At 37.5% G+C, this 25021-nt stretch overlaps 1 protein-coding gene across 2 annotated transcripts; it reads left to right on the top strand.

Moving 5' to 3' along the window:
* The first annotated feature begins 789 nt into the window (after positions 1-789).
* On the top strand, positions 790-23417 carry SAMD9 (sterile alpha motif domain containing 9). Of its 2 annotated transcripts, none has more exons than XM_046670655.1 (3): positions 790-962; positions 3896-3983; positions 17320-23417. In XM_046670655.1, exon 3 carries the CDS (start codon positions 17328-17330, stop codon positions 22092-22094), a length of 4767 nt encoding a protein of 1588 aa, XP_046526611.1. In that variant the 5' UTR covers positions 790-962; positions 3896-3983; positions 17320-17327; the 3' UTR covers positions 22095-23417. The 2 variants fall into 2 exon arrangements, with proteins under 2 accessions (XP_046526611.1, XP_046526610.1); XM_046670654.1 differs by having other exon boundaries at positions 3896-4045.
* Positions 23418-25021: the final 1604 nt, after the last annotated feature.

Genomic DNA, 25021 nt, shown 5'->3' with positions numbered 1-25021 from the left:
TTATAAGCTGTTTGTATTAGTCAGGGTTCTCCAGAGAAGTAGAAACACACACACGTAAACATACATGTGTATATAATATTGTATGTCAACTATACTTCAATAAAAAATATATATATAAAACAAGTGTGAATCATCAGTGGAAAGTGGCAACCAAAAGCTAATTGAGTACACACAATAAATGTTAGCGCTTGCTGTTAATCTTTTAAATGTTAACTCTTTTGTCACTCTCACTCAGGCAGTTCTCTGCCTGACCCTGACCCTGACGTTGGAAAAGATGAATCCCTGCCGTGTGGCCGTCGGCCCCTGAGCCTGGTCTGCCCCACAGCACTAACCCAAAGGCCTTTAGCATTTATAGGGAGCTCAAAAATTCCCTAAAAGCCATTCCTTTAGACTTTAGGAAAACAGAGATGGAGGGTTAGTCCACCCTGGAAGGCCGGAGAGATAGCAATATAAACTGTTGCCTGCCCGGAGCTCCACAAGGCTCCGCAGGGCAATGACAACCGGTGTTCCCAAGAGACGCATTCAGAAAATAACGGAGAGGGTTTGTAGCTGAGACACCAGGGCTCTTGGCAGCCCTCGGAACTTAAGCAAGCAAATAAATTTTAAACCTTTGGATTCTAACCAAAAAGACCAGAAGATGGCAGAGTAGTGTCTTACCACAAAAAGCATTTCAGAGAGAACAGCTACATCCGTAAACTCAGGTCTAGGAAAACGAAACTAAACTCAAATCTGCAGGCTTGCCAGTGTCGGCACACCCGTTTCTGAGAAACGCCCTGCTGTTTCCGAGCCAATTAGACCTCGGATGGAAGCAGAAGCAGACGGTACACTTTCGTAAAAACCAGAATGAAAAAGGTATTTTTCTCTAATATCGTAAGAGGAAGAAAACAGAGACGTCAGATGTTTTCTGCACCGAAATACATGGTTTTCTCATTTATGTAGAAGAAATTTGCAAGAAAATCTGGGTAAGTACAATCGCTACTATTAATATTATTACCATCTATAGCATTTTATTGAATAGGAAGGAATCTACTTTTCAATTAGAAAATTAAAATGTACTCCAAACCAAAAAATATTTAAGCCTAGAACTTCTAGACTATTCGTTTCTGTGACAGCAGTCTGCTTTATATTAGTTGAAACAGGAGTCATAACATTCCATAAAAGATGCAGTTGAAAACTAGAGGCACTTTTATTGATGAAATCCCTCAAGGCGTTAATAGCATTTTCAGAAAGAACATATAATGAAAACTTAAAAATATACTTTACATTAATCAAAGATACCTCCCACCATCTACTCTAAGGAGCTGCCGGAAAATAAAACTCCCCAACTGCTTCTCAGATATTAGTGGCAGACGACACATATGAGAGACAGACAGAGAGACAGGGAGAAACAGAGACAGAGAGACTGCTACAGGAAGTCCTCCGCACTATGGCAGCTTTATTAATTTTATTTCTTGGTAAAAACCCTAGATTTATGTCTGATTTCCCCCAAAGCAAAGATCAAGGTAATACAAAGGGGTGGGGAGGAATTACATTTCTTTCTTTTTTTTGTTTTTGTGAGGGAGTTCAGCAACAGACAGCTCAGGGCCAAGACTGTCGCTGAGCTAACTTCTGTGCCAATCTTCCTCCACCTTATGCGGGATGCCACCACAGCATGGCTTGACAAGCTGTGCTAGGTCCCCACTGGGGATCCAAACTTGGAAGCCAGGCTGCCAAAATGCACAAACTTAACCACCACACCACTGGGCTGGCCCCTACATTACTGAATAAAGGCCTGATCTTCAACTTCCTTAAGAAAAGCTAATGAAACCTACAGTTACTAAATGTATGTGGGTTCAATTACGTAACAAATTGTTTCCTCTTCTATAGTGATTGCTAAGAAGCTCAGAAACAAATTTTCAGGCCACTGCTAGTAAAGTATATAGAGTTAAAAACAGTTATTTTAGGCACTAACTTTACTCCATGGCTTCACCTCTTTTCCCCTCCTACCCGTATCTAGCCTTCTCTCTGATTTCTTTACCCAAGGGTTTTCATATATGTGTGATCTTGTGTCACTTTCCAAATTACCTAAAAACTGTCTTGGAACAGGTATAAAAAAATCATTGATATGTGAAATACCTATGAACAGTGGCATAAATGGAGAAAACACAGATGTTAGATGCAGTCATTCATCTAGTGCATAATCTCCAAAAGTGGCATCTTCAGTAATTTTTTAAAAGTAAGTTATTGAAAGGCTCAGCTATCAAGACTCTAACACAGGCTTTAGGGAAAGAGTGAAACCTGTTCAATCATGACTTAAAGATCCATAATCTGGTAGAGAACATAGTCAGAAGTCATTGCTTTTTTATTTGTTCACCTTCCAAGCCAAACATTCGGGCCCAGCTCCCTATCCCCCAACCCATATATGAGAACTTGGCTTTATGTTTTTGTACGTATACAGTATGCAGCTCATGTGTAAACCAAATAATCCATCAAATCACCGCTCAGCCTCATAAACTGGGTTATGATTTATCACTTAGGGGGCAAGGTCCAAGTTTGTAAAGCTGTGAAAGGCCCTGGCTGATGAGGAAGTCAGGGAGACTCCAGGAGAAGCATACTGGTAGGATGGGTCAAGAGATGGGACATGAGAACCCCTGATATGAGGACTCAGGAGCCTGAGCACAGCTGGCAGCAGAATGATCAGGGTGCCTCTGGCTTTAGGTGTTACAGCAGTGTGGGTGCAACAGAAGTGAGCTGTGCTATTTACAGGGTGGAGTAGATGGGACTGAGCAGAGGGACACACGAAAATGGCTTAGACAGCAGAGTTACTAGAGGAGAGTGGGATCAGGTTTTAGTAACTATAAAACTATAAAACTATAGTATGAATCAACACTGGGATGTGAAAACCAAAAGCTAATCCCATAATCCAAGGCTGCCATAATAAATCGCTAGTAAAACTTGCAAAACTCAGATGTCCAGAATTGAATTAATCATTATCCTTGATTGGTAACACATCATCATGTTTTTCTATGCAAGCACCTCTTTTATTTTATTACTCTGATTATTTTATCATGTGTTTTGGGTACATCATTGGTTTTTTAAAGTGTAACATATGAAATGAACAAATTTAAAGGGTACAGCTCTATGAAATTTTTACATGTATTCATTAGTGTAATTACTAACCAGATCAAGATATAAAATATTTTTATCACACCAGAAGATTTCCTTGAGCCTCTTCCCAGAAAATATCTCCCTGCGAAAAGGTAACCACTATTCTGACTTCTACCACAATGGATTGATTTTGCCTGTTCTTGAACTTCATATAAATGGAATCCTACAGTATATTTTCTATTGTTACTGGCTTCTTTTACTCAACATTACATATGTGAGATTCATCCGTATTGTTATCTATATCAGCACTTTAATCTTTTTCATTAGAATTGCCGAATCATAGGGTAGGTCTACATTTAACTTTATAAAAACTGACAAGTAGTTTCTCACAGTGGCTGAAACATTTTACCTTCCCACTAGCTATGTATGACAGTTCCATTGACTCCACATCTTTGCCAACATTTCCTAAGGCCAATCTTTAATTTTAGCTATTCTGCTGGGTATGTAGTATCATCGCACTGTGGTTTCACTTTGCGTTTTCATAATGATTAAAGATTTTGGAACACTTCTGGATTCCAATCCATCACATCACCCACATGCCTGTCAAAAGCCACTGGTTTCTCTTCCTCGCAGTAGGCCACGTAGGGGCCTCAACCCCAGCCCAGAATCAGCCAGTGCCCCAAAGCTTACGTAGGAGGGACTTTCCCTCCCTGGAATTTTCGTTCATCCAGTCCTTGCCAGCAAGTCCACCTACAACTCTGTGATAACTTTGAAAATGTGTTTTGTAACGTATCTGATTTTTTTCTAGTTGTTGCGGTGAGAGCGTTGGCCTGCTGTGATCTAGTACGTCATACTGGGAAGTGGAGCTCTTTCCACCTCTTCTTGGGTCGGTTTTGGTGCGTACATTTTCCAAGGAATTTGTTCAGTTCACCTCAGTCTTCAAATGTATTCATGGAAAGTAGGTTAAAATATCTCTAATCCTTTTAATTTTTACAGCATCTGATATTGTTTACTTGTGCCATCTCTTTCATTTCTTGGTTACTTTTTCCACAGATACGTCAATTATTTTACTCTTTATCAAGAACAACTTTTGGGCTTTCTCGATTCTCTCTATTGTAGCTTTGTTTTCCATATTATAGATTTCTGCTCTTTATTTTGTCCTTCCTTTTACTTACTTTAGGTTTATTCTGTTGTTCTTTGAACTTTTTAAATTGATATTTAGTTTATGCTTTTCAGTCATTTTTCTAGTTTTATAAAAGCACATAAGGCTATAAATGTCTCTCCAAGTATTGTTGACGTTGTATCTTACAAGTTTTCAAATGCAATATTTTTAATAAAAATGGTATATACTTTAGGTGTACAACTTGATAATTTAATATATGTGCACATACATAATGAAATAACTATTATAGTCAAGCTGATTAACATATAATCTCCTCATATAGTTTTTTTTTTGTAATGAGTGCACCTAAAATCTACCCTCTTAGCATATTTCCAGTGTTCAATACAGTATTATTAAATATAGTCATCATGCTTGTGCATTAGACCTCTTGACTTTTCATCCTGCATAACTACAAATGCATAGCCTTTGACCTACATCTGCCCATCTCCCCTCCACACTCCAGCCCCTGGTAACCACTGTTCTATGAGTTCAACTTCTTTTTTTTTCCATATGTAGGTGAGATCATACAATATTTGTCTTTTGCTTTCTGGCTTATTTCCCTTAGCGTAATGTCCTCCAGGTTCATCCATGTTGTCTCAAATAGCAGAATTTCCTTCTTTCTCGTGGCTGAATAGTATTCCATTTTGTATATATACCACATCTTCTTTATCCATTCATCCGTTGATGGACAGTTACATCATTTCCATATCTTGGCTATTGTAAATAATGCTACATAAACACGGGAGTACAGCTATGTCTTCAAGATACTGATTTTGTTTCCTTCTGATATATGCCCAGAAATGGAATTGCTGGATCATATGGTAGTTCTATTTTTAATTTTTTGAGGAACCTCCATACTGTATTCCATAATGGCTATATCAATTTACATTCCTACCGTAAGTGTACAAGTGTTCCCTTTTCTCCATATCCCTGCCAAAATTTATCACTCGTCTTAGGGACAATAGTCTTCTAACAAGCGTGAGGTGATATTTCATTGTGATTTGATGTGCATTTCCCTGATGATAAATGATGTTGAACACTTTTTGTATATCTGTTGGTCATTTGTTTGTTTCCTTTTGAGAAATGTCTATTCAGGTCCCTTGCCCACTTTTTAATCAGGTTGTTTTCTTGCTATTGAGTAGTTGCAGTTCCTTATACATTTTGGATATTAACCCCTTATCAGATATATAGTTTGGCAATATTTTCTCCCATTCAGTAGGTAGCCTTTTCATTTTGTGGACTGTTTCCTTTGCTATGAAGAAGCTTTTTAGTTTGATGCAATTCCATTTGTCTATTTTTACTTTTATTACACGTGCTTTTGGAGTCATATCCAGAAATCATTGCCCAGACCAATGTCAAGAAGATTTTTCTCTATGTTTTATTGTAATAGTTTTATGGTTTCAGGTCTTAGATTTAAGTCTTCAATCCATTTTGGATTGATTTTTGTATAGGGAGTGAGATAAGGGTCCAATTTTATTCTTCTGCTTGTGAAAAAACAGTTTTCCGAAAACCACCTAAAGAAGATACTAGTCCTTTCCACATATATGTTCGTGACACGTTTGTTCAAAATCAATTGACCCTAAAGTTGTGGATTTGTTTCTGAACTATCTATTCTGTTCCATTGGGCAATATGTCTGTTTTTATGCCAGCATCATGCTGTTTGATTACTATAGCTTTGTGGTATATTTTGAAATCAGGTAGTGTGGTACCTCTAGCTTTATTTGGTTGTTTTTTTTTTTTAGTAATTTTATTGAGATCATAATGGTTTATAAATTGCTCTGGCCCAAACCTCCAGTACTATATTGAATAAGAGTGGTGAGAGTGGACACCCTTGTCTTGTTCCTGTTCTCAGAAGGATGGCTTTCAGCTTTTCACCATTAAGTATGATGTTGGCTATGGGTTTGCAATATAAGGCTTTTATTATGTTGGGGTACGTTCCTTCTATACTCATTTTATTGAGAGTTTTTATCATAAATGGATGTTGGATCTTGTCAATTGCTTTCTCAGTGTCTATTGAGATGATCCTGTAATTCTTATTCCTCATTTTGTTAATGTGGTGTATCACATTGATTGATTTGCAGATGTTGAACCATCCCTGAGTCCATGGAATCAATCCCACTTGATCATGGTGTATGATCCTTTTAATGTATTGCTGTATTCAGTTTGCCAGTATTTTGTTGAGGATTTTTGCATCTATGTTCATCAGTAACGTTGGCCTGTACTTTTCGTTCTTTGTGTTGTCCTTGTCTGGTTTTGGTATGACGGTGAAGTTGGCCTCATACAATGAGTTAGGAAGCATTCCATCTTCTTCAATTTTTTGTAATAGTTTGAGAAGGATAGGTATTGAATCTTCTTTGAATGTTTTGTAGAATTCTCCAGAGAAGCCGTCTAGTCCTGGACTTTTGTGTGTTTGGAGGGTTTTGATTACTGTTTCAATCTCTTGTGATTCGCCTTTAGATTCTCTATTTCTTCTTGATTCAGTTTTGGGAGGTTGTATGAGTCTAAGAATTTATCCATTTCTTCTAGGTTATCCAATTTGTGGACATATAGTTTTTCACAGTATTTTCTTATAATCTTTCATATTTCTGTGGTATCCATCATAATTTCTGCTTTTTCGGTTCTAATTTTAGTTGAGCCTTCTCTGTTTTTTTCATGGTGAGTCAGGCTAAAGTTTTGTCAATTTTGTTTATCTTCTCAGAGAACCAGCTCTTACTTTCATCAATCCTTTCTACTGTTATTTTTAGTCTCTATTTCATTTATTTCTGCTCTAATTTTTATTATTTCCATCCTTCTGCTGACTTTGGGCTTTGTTTATTCTTCTTTTTCTAGTTCTTTTAGGCACAGTTTAAGATTACTTAGTTGAGATTTTTCTTGTTTGTTCAGGTGGGCCCGTATTGCTATGAATTTCCCTCTTAAAACCACTTTTGCTGCATCTCCTAAGAATTATTATGTTGTATTTTCATTGTCATTTGTCTCCAAGTATTTTTAAATTTCTTCTTTGATTTCTTCATTGATCCAGTTGTTGTTCTGTAGCATCTTGTTTAGTCTCCACATGTTTCTGACTTTCCCAGTTTTTCTCTTGTAGTGGATTTCTAATATCATAGCACTGGGTTGGAAAAGATGTTTGAGATGGTTTCAATCTTCTTAAATTTATTGTTGCTTGCCTTGTGTCCCAACGTATGGTCTATCTTTGGAAATGGCCCATATGCACTTGAGAAGAATGTGTATTCAGCTAGTTTTGGATGGATTGCTCTCTGTATATCTATTAAGTTCATCTGATCAAGTGTTTCATTTAAATCCACTATTTCCTTGTTGCTTTTCTGTCTGGATGATCTGTCCATTGATGTAAGTGGGCTGTTGAGGTCCCTTACTATTATTGTGTTGCTGTTAATTTCTCCCTTTAGGTCTGTTAATAGTTGCTTTATGTACTTTGGTGCTCCTGTGTTAGGTGCATCTATATTCAGAAGTGTTATGTCCTCTTAGTGGAATGTCCCTTTTAGCATTATATACTGCCCCTCTTTGTCTCTCATTGTCTTTTTTAACTTGAAGTCTGCTTTGTCTGATATAGCAGGGAACACCTGCTTTCTTTTGTTTGCTGTTTGCTTGGAGTATTGTCTTCCATCCCTTCACTCTGAGCCTGTTTGTCTTTAGAGCTGAGATATGTTTCCTGGAGGCAGCTTATTGTTGGGTCTTGTTTTTTAATCCATCCAGCTACTCTGTGTCTTTTGATTGGAGAATTCAATCTATTTACATTTAGAGTGATTATTGATATATGAGGGCTTAATACTGCCATTTTATTTCTTGTTTTCCATTTGTTCTGTGTTTCCATTGTTTCTCTTCCTTTGTATTCCTGACTCCCATTTCATTTTGGTGGTTTTCTGTGGAGATTTTCTCAGTTTTCTCTTTTTTATGAACTGTGTCTCTGCTCTGATTTTTTGTTTAATAGTTACCATGATGTTTGTGTAAGAGATCTTATAGATGAAATAGTCCATTTTCTCTTAGCCTCTTATCTCGATTAGCCTAAGCAGGTTCCATCCCATTCCTCTTCCCCTTCTGAGTTATTGTCACAGATCATTCTGTTTTGTGTTGTGAGTTTGTGACTAAGTTTAAGTGTTTCTAGTTACTGTCAATGCTTTCCTTCCCTTTATCTTTAAGTTATCATTGAGTATTTGCTTCCCTGTTCTGATAGAATGCTGCAGTTTTCTGATTTTGTCTGTCTGTTTATCTCCTTGCTCAAAGTTTGATAGGCCTTTGCTTTTTTGTTTCTGGTGTGATGGCATCTTTAATAATTTCCTGTCAGAGAGATCTAGTGGCAAAGAACTCCGTCAGCATTTGTTTATCTGGGAAAGCTTTTATTTTTCCATCATATCTGAAGGGAAGTTTGCTGGATAGAGTATTCTTGGCTAAAAGTTTTTGTCTTTCAGTATTTTGAATATATCATTCCATTCCCTCCTAACCTGTAAGGTTTCTGCCAATAAATCCACTGAAAGCATGAAAGGGGTTCCTTTGTAGATTATTTTCTTCTGCCTTGCTGTTCTTAATATTTTTTCTTTGTCATTGACTTTTGCCATTGTTACTATTATATGCCTTGGAGAAGATCTTTTAGCATTAATGTAATTAGGAGTTTTATTAGCTTCATGTATTTCTAAGTCCAGTTCCTTCCCCAGGCTTGGGAAGTTCTCAGCTAGTATTTCTTTGAACAAGCTCTCTGCTCCTTCTCCCTTCTCCCTCTAATAATACCTGTAATCCTTATGTTGCTTTTCCTAATTGAGTCAGATATTTCTCAAAGAATTCCTTCATTTTTTTAAATCTATTTCTCTCTCTTTCTCCACCTATAGCATTTCTGTATTTCTATCCTCTAACTCTCTAATTCTTTCCTCCATAAAGTCAGCTCTACTGCTTAAGGATTCTAGATTATTTTTTATTTCATTAATTGTCTTCTTCAAATCCAGAATTTCTGCTTGTTTTGTTAATAGCTTCAATCTCTTCAATGAAGTATTCCTTCTTCTCATTAATTTTATCCCTGACCTATTGAACTGTCTTTCTGAGTTTCCTTGTAACTTGTTGAGTTTCTTTATGACAGCTATTTTGAATTCTCTGACATTTAGATTGTAAATTTCTGTGCATTCAGGGTTGGTTTCTGGAGAATTGTCGTTTTTTTTCTGGGCTGAATTGTTGCTATAGTTTCTCATGGTGTTTGGTGAACTAATCTTTTTTCAGCACCTTTGTGGTAGTATTAGGTGGCAGATTCCACCTGCTACCTCTAAGGGTAAGCAGGTGCTGAGTTTCTGATTCCATCCCATCGGCTGGAAGTTGTGGGGGTACTATGGGTGCTTTCACCAGCCTGGAGAGCTTTTGGGGATGTGTGTAGACAGTGCTTGGTGGGTGGGTTTTCCTCATGGGCTCCAAGCCTGGGCTACTCCTTGGGGCCAAAGCAGCATGGTGGGCTCCCCCACCACTGGGAAAGTTATCATCAGCAGGCTAAGAGCTGCCACCACCTTTTTCTCGGGTCTCCCCAAGGCACGTTCCCACTTCCAGGGCACAGCAGGTGTTTGTGCAGGCCAGGAATGCACTCAGCCTGGTGTGTAGATCTGCTGCCTCCTATTCTTGCAGTCCTGCTGGCAACTGTGCTTGGTGAACAGGGCTCCCTTGCAGGGAGCGAGCCAGGGAGCACTCTGTGGGGCCGCAGGGGCATAGTGGGCTCCCCCACTGCTAGGAAAGCAATCATGAGTGGGCTAAGGGCTGCCACCATCTCTTTCTACAGTCGCCCTAGGACACATTCCCACTTTTGGGATGCAGCAGTACTATAGGCACCCATGTGAGCTGGGAATGCACTTGCCCCAAGCGTAGACCTGCCATTGCTTCTTCTTGTGGTCCTGCTGGCTGCTGTGCTTGGTGGGTGGGACTTCCTCATGGGAACCAAACCAGGGCCGCTCCTTGGGGCCACAGGAATATGGTGGGCTCCCCCACGACCAGGAAAGCTATTGCAAGTGGGCTACAAGCTGCCACTGCCTCTTCCTAGAGTCACCCTGGGGCGTGTTCCCACTTTTGAGGCACAGCAATACTATAGGTGCTTGTGCCAGGCTGGAAAGCACTTCTGCATATGCACAGAGCTGCCAGGGAAGGGCTAAAAGTGCTCACCTATCTCCACCACTTCCCAGAGGGCCAGTCAATCCACCTTCAGATATATAGGTGCATGGGTCTCTCAAGTGTCCTGTTGTGCTGTGTGGGTTTCCTCCATTGTCAGTAAGTGTCCATTTACTTGTACTTCAAAGGAAAAGAGATAAAGGAAACAGTTCACTCTGCCATGTTGCTGACGTCACCTCCTTTCTTCTAGCTTTGGTTTTTTGGCTCAAAATTGCTTTGATTATTTCTGGTCTTTTATGGTTCTATATGAATTTAGAGTTGTTTTTTCTATTTCTGTGAAAAATGCCATTGGAATTTTTATAGTGATTATGTTGAATCTCTAGATCAATTTGCATAATATGGACATTTTAACAATATTAATTATTCCAATCCATAACACAGGATATCTTTCCATTTATTTGTCTCTTCTTCAATTTCTTTCATCAATATTTTCTAGTGTTCAGTGTACAGATTTTTCACCTCCTTAGTTAAATTTATTCTGAATATTTTTTTTTTTTAGAAAGATTAGCCCTGAGCTAACATCTGTATCCATCTTCCTCTACTTTATATGTGGGATGTCTGCTAGAGCACAGCTTGACAAGCAGTGCTTAGGTCCACACCCAAGATCTGAACTGGCAAACTCTGGGCCACTAAAGCAGAGCATGCAAACTTAACCACTGCGCCACCAGGCCCGCCCTGAGTATTTTTTTGATGCTATTATAAAAGGGATTGATTTCTTAATTTCTTTTTCAGATAGTTTGCTGTTAATATAAACAAATGCAACTGATTTTTGTTTATTGATTTTGTATCCTGTACCTTTACTGAATTTGTTTATTAGTTCTAACAGTTTTTTGGTGGAGTCTGTAAGGTTATCTGAGTATAATATCATTGCAAACAGACAATTTTACTTCTTCCTTTTCCAATTTGGATGGCTTTTATTTATTTTTCTTGCTAATTGCTCTGGCTAGGACTTCCAGTACTCTACTGAATAAAAGTGGTGAGAGTGGGCATTCTTATCTTGTTCTTGCTCTTAGAGGAAAGCATTTAGCTTTTCACCATTGAATGTGATGTTAGCTGTGGGCTTGTCATATATGACCTTTATTATATTGAGGTACATTCCTTTTATACCTAATTGTTAAGAGTTCTTATCATGTAATGGTGTTGAATTTTGTCAAATGCTTTTTTTGGATTATTGGAATGCTCACATGATATTTATCCTTCATTCTCTTAATGTGGTGTAACCTATTTATTGAGTTATGTACATTGAACCATCCTTGCATCCCAGGGATAAATCCCATTTGATAATTGTGTATGATCCTTTTAATGTGCTGTTGAATTTGGTTTGCTAGTGTTTGTTTTTTCATAGAGATTGGCACCTGAACTAACATCTATTTCCAATCTTCTTTTTTTCCTCTCTTCTTCTCCACAAAGCCCCCTAGTAAATAGTTGTATATTCTACTTTCAGGTCCCTCTAGTTGTGGTATGTGGGATGCTGCCTCAACATGGCCTGACAAGTGGTACTATGTCCATGCCCAGGATCCAAACCAGTGAAACCCTGGGCCGCTGAAGCAGAGCACACAAACTTAACCACTCAGCCAAGGGGCAGGCCCCTACTAGTATTTGTTGTTAAGGATTTTTGCATCTATACTTATCAGGGATATTGGCCTGTAACTTTCTTTTCTTCTAGTGTTCTTTTCTGGCTTTGGTATCTTGCAGGGTGATGCTGGCCTTGTAAAATAAGTTTAGAAGTGTTTCTCCCTATTTTTTGGAGGAGTATGAGAAGGATTGGCATTAATTTTTCTTTAAATCTTTCACAGAATTCACCAGTGAAGCCATCAGGTCCTGGATTTTTCTTTCTTGGGAGGTTTCAATTACTGATTCCATCTCCTCATTCATTATTTGTCTGTTCAGATTCTTTTATTTGTGTGTGTGTGTGTGTGAGGAAGATGAGCCATGAGCTAACATCTACCACCAATCCTCCTCTTTTTGCTGAGGAAGACTGGCCCTGAGCTAATATCCATGCCCATCATCCTCTACTTTATATGTGGGACACCTGCCACAACATGGCTTGACAAGTGGTACATAGGTCCGCCCCCAGGATCCAAACAGGCAAACCCCAGGTGACCAAAGTAGAATGTGTGAACTTAACTGCTGTGCCACAGGGCTGGCCCTCTTTATTTCTTCATGAATCAGTCTTGGTATGTTTCTGGGAATTTATTCACTTCTTCTTGGCTGTCCAATTTGTTGGTGTATAATTGCTTATAGTAGTCCCTTATGATCCTTTGTATTTGTGTGGTATCAGTTGTAGTATCTCCTCTTTCATTTATAATTTTATTTACTTGAGTCTTCCCTCTTTTTTTCCCCATTAGTCTAGCTAAAGTTTTGTCAATTTTGTTTACTTTTCAAAACACCAACTCTTACTTTCATTGATCTTTTTTATTGTTTTTCTAGCTTCTATTTTATTTATTCCTGCTCTGATCTTTATTATTTCATGTCTTCTGCTAATTTTGGGTTTAGTTTGTTCTTCTTTTTCTAGTTCCTTGAGGTATGAAGTTATGTTGTTTATTTTTTTTTTAAAGATTTTATTTTTTCCTTTTTCTCCCCAAAGCCCCCCAGTACATAGTTGTATATTCTTCGTTGTGGGTCCTTCTAGTTGTGGCATGTGGGACGCCGCCTCAGCGTGGTTTGATGAGCAGTGCCATGTCTGCACCCAGGATTCGAACCAACGAAACACTGGGCCGCCTGCAGCGGAGTGCGTGAACTTAACCACTCGGCCATGGGGCCAACCCCTATGTTGTTTATTTATAATCTTTCTGTCCTCTTAATGTAGGCATTTATCACTATAAACTTCCTGTTAGAACTGCTTTTGCTGCATCTCATAAATTTTAGTATGTTGTATTTCCATTTAATTTTGTTTCAAGATATTTTTTGATATCCCTTTTGATTTCTCCTTTGACTCATTGGTTATTCAGAAGAGTGTCATTCAGTTTCCACCTATTTAGGAATTTTCAATTTTTTTTCTATTACTGATTTCTAGTTTCACATCATTGTAGTCAGAAAACATACTTGATTTGATTTCAAGCTTCTTAAATTTGTTAAGACTTGTTTTGTGGATTAATATATGATCTATCCTGGAAAATGTTCCCTGTGCACTTGAATGTGTATTCTGTTGTTATTGGATGGTCTGTTCTGTATATATCTGTTAGGTCCATTTGGTCTATAATGTTGTTCAGGTCTGCTGTTTCCTTATTGATGTTCTGTCTGGATGATCTATCCATTTTTTAGCGCAGCATATTGCAGTCACCTACTATTATCATATATGTCTGTTTCTCCATTTAGTTTTGTTAATATTTGCTATATTATAGGTACTCTGAAATTGAGTGCTTTATATATTTGCAATTGTTATATCATCTTGATGAGTTGACACCTTTATCATTATATAGTAACTTTTTTTGTCTTTTTTTATTGAGTTCAAAATAGGTTGCATCATTGTGAAATTTCAGTTGTACATAATTTCTTGTCCATCACCACATAAGTGCTCCCCTTCACCCCCTGTGTCCACGCCCCACTACCCTTCTCCTGGTAACCACTGAACTATTTTCTTTTTCCATGTGTTTGTTTATATTCCACATATGAGTGAAATCATATGGTGTGTGTCTTTCTCAGTCTGGCTTATTTCACTTAGCATAATTCCCTCCAGGTCCTTCCATGTTATTGCAAATGGGATGAATTTGTCTTTTGTTATGGCTGAGTAGTATTCCATTCTATATATATACCACATCTTTATCCATTCATCGGTCAATGGGCACTTGGATTGCTTCCATGTCTTAGCTATTGTGAATAGTGATGCAGTGAACATAAGGATACATATGTCACTTTGGATTGTTGATTTCGAGTTGTTTGGGTAGATACCCAGTATAGGATAGCTGGGTCATATGGCATTTCTATTTTTAGTTTTTTGAGGAATCTCCATACTGTTTTCCATAGTGGCTGCATCAGTTTGCATCCCCACCAGCAGTGTATGAGGCTTCTCTTTTCTCCACACTCTTTCCAACATTTGTTATTTTTAGTCTTAGTGATTATAACCATTTTAATGGGTGTTAGGTTGTATCTTAGTGTAGCTTTGATTTGCATTTCCCTGGTGATTAGTGATGTCGAACATCTTTTCATGTGTTTATTGGCCATCTCTATATCTTCATTGGAAAAATGTCTGTTTATATCCTCTGCCCAGTTTTTGATTGGGCTGTTTTTTTGTTGTTCACTTGTGTGAGTTCCTTGTATATTATACATATACATGTATATATATATATGTATATACAAATATATATATTGTCAGATATATGATTTGCAAATGTTTTCTCCCAATTGGTGAGTTGGCTGGCTTACATTCCTACTAGTAGTGCACAAGGGCTCCTCCCAGTTTCTCCAGATCCTTGGCAATACTTGCTATTTTCTGGGGTTTTTAATAGTAGTCATCATAATGGTTGTGCGATGATATATCATTGTGGTTTTGGTTTGCATTTCTCTAATGATTAGTGACGTTGAGCATCTTTTCATGTGCTTGTTGGTCATGCATATCATCTTTGAAGAAATGTCTGTTCAAGTCCTTTGCCGATTTTTTTTTTTTAAAGATTGGCACCTGAGCTAACAACTGTTGCCAATCTTTTTTTTTCTTTCTGCTTTTTCTCCCCAAATCCCCCCAGTACATAGTTGTATATTTTAGCTGTGGGTCCTTCTAGTTGTAGCACGTGGGACACCACCTCAGCATGGCCTGATGAGTGGTGCCATGTCCGAGCCCAGGATCTGAACCAGCAAAACCCTGGGCCACTGCAGCAGAGTGCACGAACTTAACCCTGGCCCCCAACCTTTGCCAATTTTTTGATTGGGTTATTTGTTTTGTTGTTATTGTTGACTTGTAGGAGCTTTTTAAATATATATTCTGGATATTAACTCTTTATCATAATATGATTTGCAAATATTTTCTCCCATTCCATAGCTTGCTTTTTCATTCTGTTGTGCCTTTTGATGCACAATTTTTAAGTTTGATGTAGTCTCACAAAAGGGGTTTACTTTAAAGATTAGTACACCTAAAGCAGTCTCCCCCCACCACTCTTTTTTCTCTCTCCAGCTTATTTTAAATTTGAGCCTCTTAATCTCTATAAGCCAAATTACTGACAGAAACTTCATCTAATTCACTTCTTTTTAGATGGCATTAAATCTTCTATGTTTCTGATAGTTACAGTATTGTAGGGGAGTACAATTTCCATCAATTTTGCATTTCTTTGCCTATTTTTATGTTAATGTAGCTGTAAAGTGTGTTTTTTATTCACTTCCTATGCATATAGGAGCTACTAACCAAAAAAATACTAGCTTTAAACTTGGACCATTGCTCTGTCCTCTCTATGTGTAGAAGGGAAAGTAAATCCTAATCTTGAGTTTGTATCTACCACTGGGAGGCAATATTCCTATGTATTCGTTCTTGGAAGTGGGCCTATATAGTCTATTTGCCACAATTCCCCAGGCTTATCTCTTCTTCTGTTAATTTGGTTTCTCCCATGATGAATTCATTGGAATGGCTCACATTTTGGGAGCCATTTTTGGATCATACTTAAAATGGACTATTATTATTTGGATTTTGTTTTTTCTGACCATTGCTATATTTCTGTAATCCAGATTGCCATTAATTTTCCAGATAGTAGTCTGCCCATTTGTAGACCAAATAGTGATGTCATTTGTTACTGCTCAAGAATCAGCTATTATCAATTATTATGTGAAAAATTGCTTTGATATAATAGTAGCCTCCAAGTTTACTACCAGCAAGCTCTCATAGAAATCATGGAACAAAATGGCTCACAGACCAATTTAAGATGCTTGAGGCACAAGCATTATTAAATCAATTAAAATGCACAACAAAAAGCAAGGGAAAAGAGATGGGTAACATATTTTGAATGATGTACAAGAGGGGTAGAAGGATCTCACTACCTGAGTTATGCAAGCTCATCTGTCCTTTCTCTCCTGCTCTGCTATATCAGCATTCTCCACTGATTGTGTAATTTTGAGAAGCAGAGTTGAGGTCTGTCCAAGGGGGATCAACAGATAGAAGACACCCTGGGTGAGTGACATACACTTGCTCTAATCAGAGAGATGCAGAGGGGCACATATGCCTGACCATAGCTATAGCTCATCAATTAGCCTGATAAACTAATCTGGATTTTATTTATGTTTCTTGAGTAGAGGACACAAAGGATCAGAATGGGTGTCACAATAGGTGACCAATTAAGACTTCAAAAATATTAAGTGCTTCAGTGTGTCTCATGAATATTTAATATTAATTTGGCCCTTCTATTTCTTCCTAACTATGTTTAACATTCAGGTGCACTATTTACTTTAGCAACGTCTAGCATTTTTCACAAACTACTTGCTTCTATACTTAGTTTCATATATCCTCCTTATTTCATACATCTTTCTCTATTTAGTTTTATATATTCTCCTTATTTCATACATCTTTCTCTATTTAGTTTTATATATCCTCCTTTGTTTCTCTTATTTTTTATAGAAGAATTGAGTATTTTTAAACAATACAACTAATACACATTATAGCAAACATTCATTAAGAAGGATGAAACATCTCTCTATACATTGACTAGAAGCATCCCCAAGATACAGTTAGTAAATAAATAAGGTAAAGAGAATTGTGTATAGTATGTTGCCATTGTGTAGGGGAAAAAGTTATGTATTTGTATTTGGTAGTATTTCTCTGGAAGAATACAGAGGAAACTGGTAATGGTAATTTCCTCTCAGGAAGATAATTAGATGGTGTGCATATCCTTTTGATCTTTTTAAATTTTATAGGACATGCATATATTACCCATTGAAGAATTAATTGATTATTTTAAAAATTTACTTATAAATATACTAAATTATTTTTCTTTTTCTGTACACAGGTATCAGAATGGCAGCGCAACTGAACCTGCCAGAAAATACAGATGACTGGACAAAAGAGGATGTAAATCGGTGGTTAGAGAGTCATAAAATTGACCAAAAGCACAGAGAAATCTTGATTGCACAAGATGTCAGTGGAGCAATCTTGAAGTGGTTAACTAAAAATAACCTTATCGAAATGGGCATAACACATGGACCAGCTATCCAAATAGAAAATCTATTCAAAGAATTGCAGAAAACATCTTCTGAAGGTTCTTTGCAGACAAGTAAGAAGAAAAAAGGCAGTAAAAATGTTCCTAAAACACAAACGGTGATGCAAGAGGAAAATGGGGAAACTTCAAAGCAAAAACAAAAGAACAAAGAGAAATCAGATATGGCTAATGCCCCTACAGTGAGCACAGTTACTAAAGATTCTAAGTCACTAAAAAATGAATTCAAGGTAAATGAAATAGATGACACAAAAGAAAAGCAGCCATCCGTAGAACTAACATGTGTATCATACCCTTTTGATGAATTCAGTGATCCATATCGTTACAAATTGAATTTTAGTCTACAGCCTGAAACAGGACCGCTCAATCTCATTGATCCAATACATGAATTCAAAGCATTCACGAACACAGAACGAGCCAGAGAAGAGGACATTAAGATGAAATTTAGCAATGAGGTTTTCCGGTTTGCTTCAGCTTGCATGAATTCACGTACCAATGGCACCATTCATTTTGGCGTCAAAGATAAACCCCATGGAAAAATTGTTGGCGTGAAAGTCACCACAGTCACCAAGGAAACCCTCATTGACCACTTCAATCTGATGATTCAGCAGTACTTTGAAGACCATCAGGTCCAAAAAGCAAAGAAGTGCATTCGAGAGCCAAGATTTGTAGAAGTTTTACTGCCAAACAGTACTCCATCTGACAGATTTGTTATTGAAGTGGATGTCATTCCAAAATACTCTGAATGTGAAGATGATTATTTCCGGATTAAAATACAAAATTGCGACAACAACACATGGAAACAGAGTTCAAAATTCTCAATCTTTGTGCGAGATGGGGCCAGCTCCAAGGATATCATGAAAAATAATGCAGATTTCAAAGAGTTTAAATTAGATTTAAAAACACTGGCAGAGGCTAGAAAGGAGGCAGAAGAAAAATACAGACTAAAAACAAGCAAAAAAGAGAATGAGGGACCAAAGCTTGTTAAATTGTTGACAGGAAATCAGGATTTGCTAGATAATTCATACTACGACTGGTATATTCTTGTAACAAATAAATGCCATCCAAATCAAATAAAACACTTAGATTTCCTAAAGGAAATTAAATGGTTTGCTGTCTTAGAGTTTGATCCTGAATCTGTGAGCAATGGGGTAGTCAAAGCTTACAAAGAAAGCCGAATAACAAACCTTCACTTTCCAAGTTTATACATGGAGGGGAAAACCACATCAAATGAGAAGATTACTAGTCTGAATCTTTATCAACAACCCAGCTGGATTTTCTGCAATGGCAGGATAGACCTTGACAGTGAAAAATATAAACCCTTAGACCCAAGTTCCTGGCAAAGAGAAAAAGCATCTGAAGTCAGGAAACTGATTTCGTTTCTTACTCATGAAGATATAATGCCAAGAGGGAAGTTTTTGGTGGTATTTCTATTACTCTCCTCCGTGGATGACCCAAGAGACCCTCTTATTGAGACCTTCTGTGCTTTCTACCAAGATCTCAAAGGAATGGAAAATATATTGTGTATTTGTGTACACTCACACATATGTCAGAGATGGAAAGATCTACTTGAAGCAAGATTAACAAAACAGCAAGATGAATTATCAAACCAATGTATTTCTGCTTTAAGTCTTGAAGAGATAAATGGAACCATTCTTAAACTAAAATCTGTGACTCAATCTTTAAAGAGATTTTTGCCATCTATTGGTTCGTCTACTGTCCTTCTGAAAAAGGAAGAAGATATCATGACCTCTCTGGAAATTCTCTGTGAAAATGAATGTGAAGGTACTCTCTTAGAGAAGGATAAAAAAAAATTCCTTGACTTCAAGACATCAAAAGAGGAAGACTTCTATCGAGGTGGTAAAGTATCATGGTGGAACTTCTACTTTTCTTCTAAAAGCTATTCTTTACCTTTTGTCAAAAGGGATAAATATGAAATACTTGAAGAAATGATTCAAAACTGGGCAGATTCTTCTAAACCAACATGTGTCAAAATTATTCATCTGTATCACCATCCAGGCTGTGGTGGGACTACCTTGGCTATGCATATTCTCTGGGAACTAAGAAAGAAATTCAGGTGTGCTGTGCTGAAAAACAAGACAATGGATTTTTCTGAAATTGGAGAACAAGTAGCTACTTTAATCACCTATGGGGCAACAAACCAGCAAGAATACCTACCTTTACTGCTCCTTGTTGACGATTTTGAAGAAGAAGATAATGTCTATCTTCTGCAGTCCTCTATTCAAACAGCTGTAGCTAATAAGTACATTCGATATGAGAAACCTCTCGTGATCATCCTAAATTGCATGAGATCACAGAATCCTGAAAAATGTGCAAAGAATTTGGATGGTATCGCCCTGATACAAAACCTATCTCCCAAAGAACAGAGAGCTTTTGAGTTTAAATTGAAAGAAATTGAAGAGCAACATGAAAACTTTAAAGATTTTTATTCCTTCATGATCATGAAAACCAATTTTAATGAAAAGTACATAGAAAATGTAGTCAGGAATATCCTGAAAGGACAAAATATTTCCACCAAGGAAGCAAAACTCTTTTCTTTTCTAGCTCTTCTTAATTCATATGTGCCTGATACCACCATTTCACTATCACAGTGTGAAAATTTCTTAGGAATCACAAACAAGAAGGCTTTCTGGGGAGTAGAAAAATTTGAAGACAAGATGGGCACCTACTCTACAATTCTGATAAGAACAGAGGTGGTGGAATGCGGGAAGTACTGTGGAGTGCGCATTATTCACCCTTTGATTGCCGATCGCTCACTGGAAGAATTGAGGACAAGCTATCACCTGGATAAAAGTCAAATTATGCTGGATATGTTAACAGAAAATTTGTTCTATGAAACTGGTCTAGGAAAAAGCAGATTTTCAGAACATATACAAACACTGCTGCTCACAAGGCAGCGCAATGAACATGAAGGTGAAACAGGAACTTTGTTTTCCCCATTCATTGAAGCATTACATAAAGATGAAGGGAACGTGGCAGTTAAAGAGGTATTGCTTGAAGGTATTCGTCGGTTTAACTCAAATGCATTCATTTGCCAAGCCTTGGCAAGACATTTCTACCTTAAAGAGAAGGACTTTAGCAGTGCTCTAAAATGGGCAAATCAAGCAAAAAAGATAGAACCAGACAATTCTTATATTTCAGATACACTAGGCCAAGTCTACAAAAGTAAAATAAGATGGTGGATAGAGGATAATGGAAAAAACAGGAACATTTCAGTTGATAATCTAACTGATCTTTTGGAATTAGCAGTAGAAGCCACAAATGCCTTCAAAGAATCTCAACAGCAAAGTGAAGACAGACAGTACGAGGGGAAGGAGAGGTTTTATCAGAAGTCAAAAAGGCGGTATGACACTTACAATATAGCTGGTTATCAAGGGGAGATAGAAGCTGGGCTCTATACAATCCAGATTCTTCAATTAATTCCTTTTTTTGACAGCAAAAATGAATTGTCTAAAAGAGATATGATCAATTTTATATCAGGAAGTAGTGATATTCCTGGGGATTCAAGCAATGAATTTAAATTAGCCCTCAAGAACTTTATTCCTTATCTAACTAATTTGAAATGTTCTTTGAAAAGGTGCTTTGATTTTTTTGATGATTACTTTGTCCTTCTAAAACCAAGGAACAACATTAAGCAAAATGAAGAGGCAAGAACTCGGAGAAAGGTGGCTGGACATTTTAAGAAGTATGTAGATATATTTGGTCCCTCAGTGGAATCACAAAACAAAGATCTCGGAGCAAAGCTTAGTATCCCACTTCAAGTAGAGCTGTATCGGAAAAGCCTAGAAGTTTTAAAAGCAGACAAGTTTTCTGGGCTCTTGGAAAATCTTATCAAAAATCAAGAAGATGCTATAAGGACCATGGACGATATAGTGAACAAATATACTTTTCTCTTTGAACAGGGCACTGTCAAAATCCAGCCAAAAGAAAAGCAAAATTTCATCTTGGCTAACATCATTCTCTACTGTATTAAACCTACCTCCAAAATAGTGAAGCCAATTAGAAAGTTGAAAGATCAGCTTCGAGAAGTCTTGCAACAAATAGGGCTGACTTATCGATTTTCAGAACCTTATTTCCTGGCTTCCCTCTTATTCTGGCCAGAAAACCAAGACCTAGATCAAGATTCTAAACAAATGGAAAAGTATGCTCGGTCATTGGAAAATTCTTTCAGGGGGCAATATAAACATATGTATCGCACGAAGCAACCAATTGCATATTTCTTTCTTGGGAAAGGTAACAATATGACCAGACTTGTTCACAAAGGAAAAATTGATCAATGCTTTAGAAATACATCTGATATTAATTCCTTGTGGCAGAGTGGAGATGTGTGGAAGGAGAGAAATGTGCAAAAACTTTTGCTTCGTTTAAAGGGACGAGCTGAAAATAATTGTTTGTACATAGAATATGGGGTCAATGATAAAATCACAATACCCATCACACCTGCTTTCTTTGGTCAACTTAGAAGTGGCAGAAGCATAGAAAAAGTGTCTTTTTACCTGGGATTTTCCATTGGCGGCCCACTTGCTTATGACATTGAGATTATTTAAGAACCTGACCCTCTCTCTCCAGGAATATGATCTCAATAGCACTTAATTTTTTTTAGACCCAAGATCTATACTTTAAATTGGCAAATTTATAGATATAGTCCCTGGCTTTTCAGCCCTGTACATACAATATTTATATTTCCTTTTAAGCGTGTTATGAGTCCTACACAGACTGTGGTCAAAAAGGAAGGAGTGAGAGACGTGGAAAGTATCAAATATCTTCGTTGGTTTGGATAACACCATTGAAGACAAGATAAGAAGGAGCTGTGGATGGAATTAAGAGAGGCGAATGTAATAATTGAGCCACACAGAACCCCACCACTTCCCCCAATTACCCAACCAAGGCATGGATTGAGGAAGATTGCCTACTTTCTTCTCAAATGTGAAAATTTTTCAGAACAGGAAAAAATAGTTATCATTCCAAGACATTACAACATGTGAGAAACTATTTCACAAAAAAAGTGAAAACCTCTCCAAACAAGGAGCAACATTTATTCTTCCAGGCAGAACAGAAATGTACTTGTATTTGGCACTCATAGGTCTTTCAAAGAAGAGAACCAACCAATTCTCTGAAGGTCACACCCATAGAAGTCAGCTGATCTTACCATAATAAGCTGGAGAATTAGACTACCTTTTCATGCAGTAGGAGGCAGTTGAGCAAAAGTGAAATTTGTCTCTGCAGCTAATGAGCTTATAGACTTACAAACAAAAATACACCCAAGCTCCAAGGCTAATGAATAAAAAGGATTCCTGTGAAAAGGCTAATGAGTCACCCATCCAGGAGATCCCAACGTACTAGCAAGTATACATATAACCTACACACTGAACGAGCACAATCACTGAGATGTAATCAAAGTGTAATTTTCCCTAATAAAATTATGGATATGGGCAGTTGTCAATGGTTGCCAAAACTGATAAAAGCTGATAAAAAATTTTATAACAGACGAATCAGACTGTCCTAAATCCTGATCAATATTAACACTGCAGAGAGACAGCCAGACATTGTGGGCCTTGAAGTGCTACAGGAGTGCACACATCACCTGGAGATAGTCTTGCCAAATAATTGAACCTGAATCTGATCAAGCCTCTGGATCTTGCTTCCAATTTAAAGGAAATACAGATGTTAGATATGCTCCTAAGTAATTCCATGTATGGGTTATGGGGATAGTGAAAGGAAAGTGAAGGGGCAGGATAGCTGAGTTAACAAGTACGTCATGATGAATGCATGAGAGTTAATTATACTCCTCTCTTCTTTGGACTGTGCTTTTGAAATTTTCTGTTATAAAACATTTGTAAAATAAAAAGTGCAATTTGTTTTTATCTTCACAATTTCATTCCAATTTTTTCACTGAGGGAGGTTTTCCCCTTGCTCCTCCATGAAATTTCAGCTTCACAACTTATCAGCTTACTCTTGGTTAAAAAAAAATAGAAAAATAAAAATGCTCTAGTCAAACACAGTGTCAATTTAGAAATGAGAATGTCTAGTCACAGTTTTCTCTGGGGCTGCTTCCCACTATCCCAGATTTCAGTCTACTTTATACAGAACTGTCCCTGTTGGAGTCCTCTTGCCTTCCTGGGTGATTCTTTTGAACTCAAATTAGACCAGCTTCAGTAGATGCTCTCTCCCCATGACCTTCCTTGGGTGCACAAGAAACACTCATGGATGTTTGTTCTACCATTGGTAGGGGGTGCAGCTAATTTCCAGTCTGGGGAACAGCATGCCCCATAAAGTCAGAAGGACACAGGTCAAGCAGTCCAGATGGTCCACTTCAAGCCCCTCTCCCTCTAGCCTCGAGATGAGATTCTCGTGGTGGTTGGGAGAACTTTCACCGAAAGAACTTTTTCATAAACCCTCTCTTCCCCAATGCGAGCAGGAGGCAAACTACAGCCTGTGGGCCAAATCTAGGCTGTCTTCTAAATAAAGTTTTATTGGGGCACAACCATGCTCATGTGTTTAAGTATTGGCTTTGGCTGCTTTTGCACTGCAACAACAGAGTTGAGTAGTTGCAACTGAGACCCTATAGCCTGCAAATCTAAAATACTTGCTATCTGGCTTTTTACAGAAAAAGTGTGCCCATTCCTTCTCCATGCTGTCAACCCTTTTATGTCTTTATTTTAGGTCAATTGTCTAATAGGTTTGTGGACGTTTACTTTGAAATATGCATTTTCGTTTATCACCTAGTTTTGGTATCTGATTTCTATCATTTTAGGGTAAAAGTTAAAATTTCAAAACATTTTAACACACAAAATCTGTTTTTCACATTATAATAATCCAGGTCCACTTTCCCAAGGAAGAGCAGAGTGACAAATGTGTATGAGTGCTCCTTTCATGAATTAAAAAGTAGCCAAATTATGCTGGATAAATTTGACAAGCACATTGATCTATCATCATTCTCGGTACCTATTTAGCTTTATATTTTCCTTAGATCCATGGAATTTGGTCTTGAAAAATAGAAACTTTGAATGTGAGATTTAAATATTAACAATTTACTATTCCACAGGCCAGAAGTTCTCAGTTTGAACAGAGCCCCCCAAGAGGTCTCTCCAAGTTGCATATTCTATCTCCCAAATGAGACAGAGCCTAGAATGAGAAGGCAATCAGAATTTTTTTAAACCGTCACCTTGAAAACCATTGATTAGATCATTATGATGCAGCAGTTTCCCAACTCAGTGTTCAAAAGAAAATGTTAACCAATACTCCCAAAACAAATGGCGGCCTGAACAAATGAGCTTTGCAAGCTGTAAGACATTCTGCTTCTGGCTATTTGGAATGTGGATTAGCAAAAAAGCTCTCAGGCATATCAAAGGGAAGGTCATTTGTTAAACACACTAACATTTCTTTTTTTAAAATTTTACTTTTTTTCCTCACTTATTTTTATATCCTTGCTCCTCCAAAGGTCTCTCTGTTGCACAACTTGGGACATACTAGA

The sequence above is a fragment of the Equus quagga genome, chromosome 8 (assembly GCF_021613505.1).
Source record: "Equus quagga isolate Etosha38 chromosome 8, UCLA_HA_Equagga_1.0, whole genome shotgun sequence".
Taxonomy (NCBI): Eukaryota; Metazoa; Chordata; class Mammalia; order Perissodactyla; family Equidae; genus Equus; species Equus quagga.
This window is presented reverse-complemented; position numbering and strand designations above follow the sequence as displayed.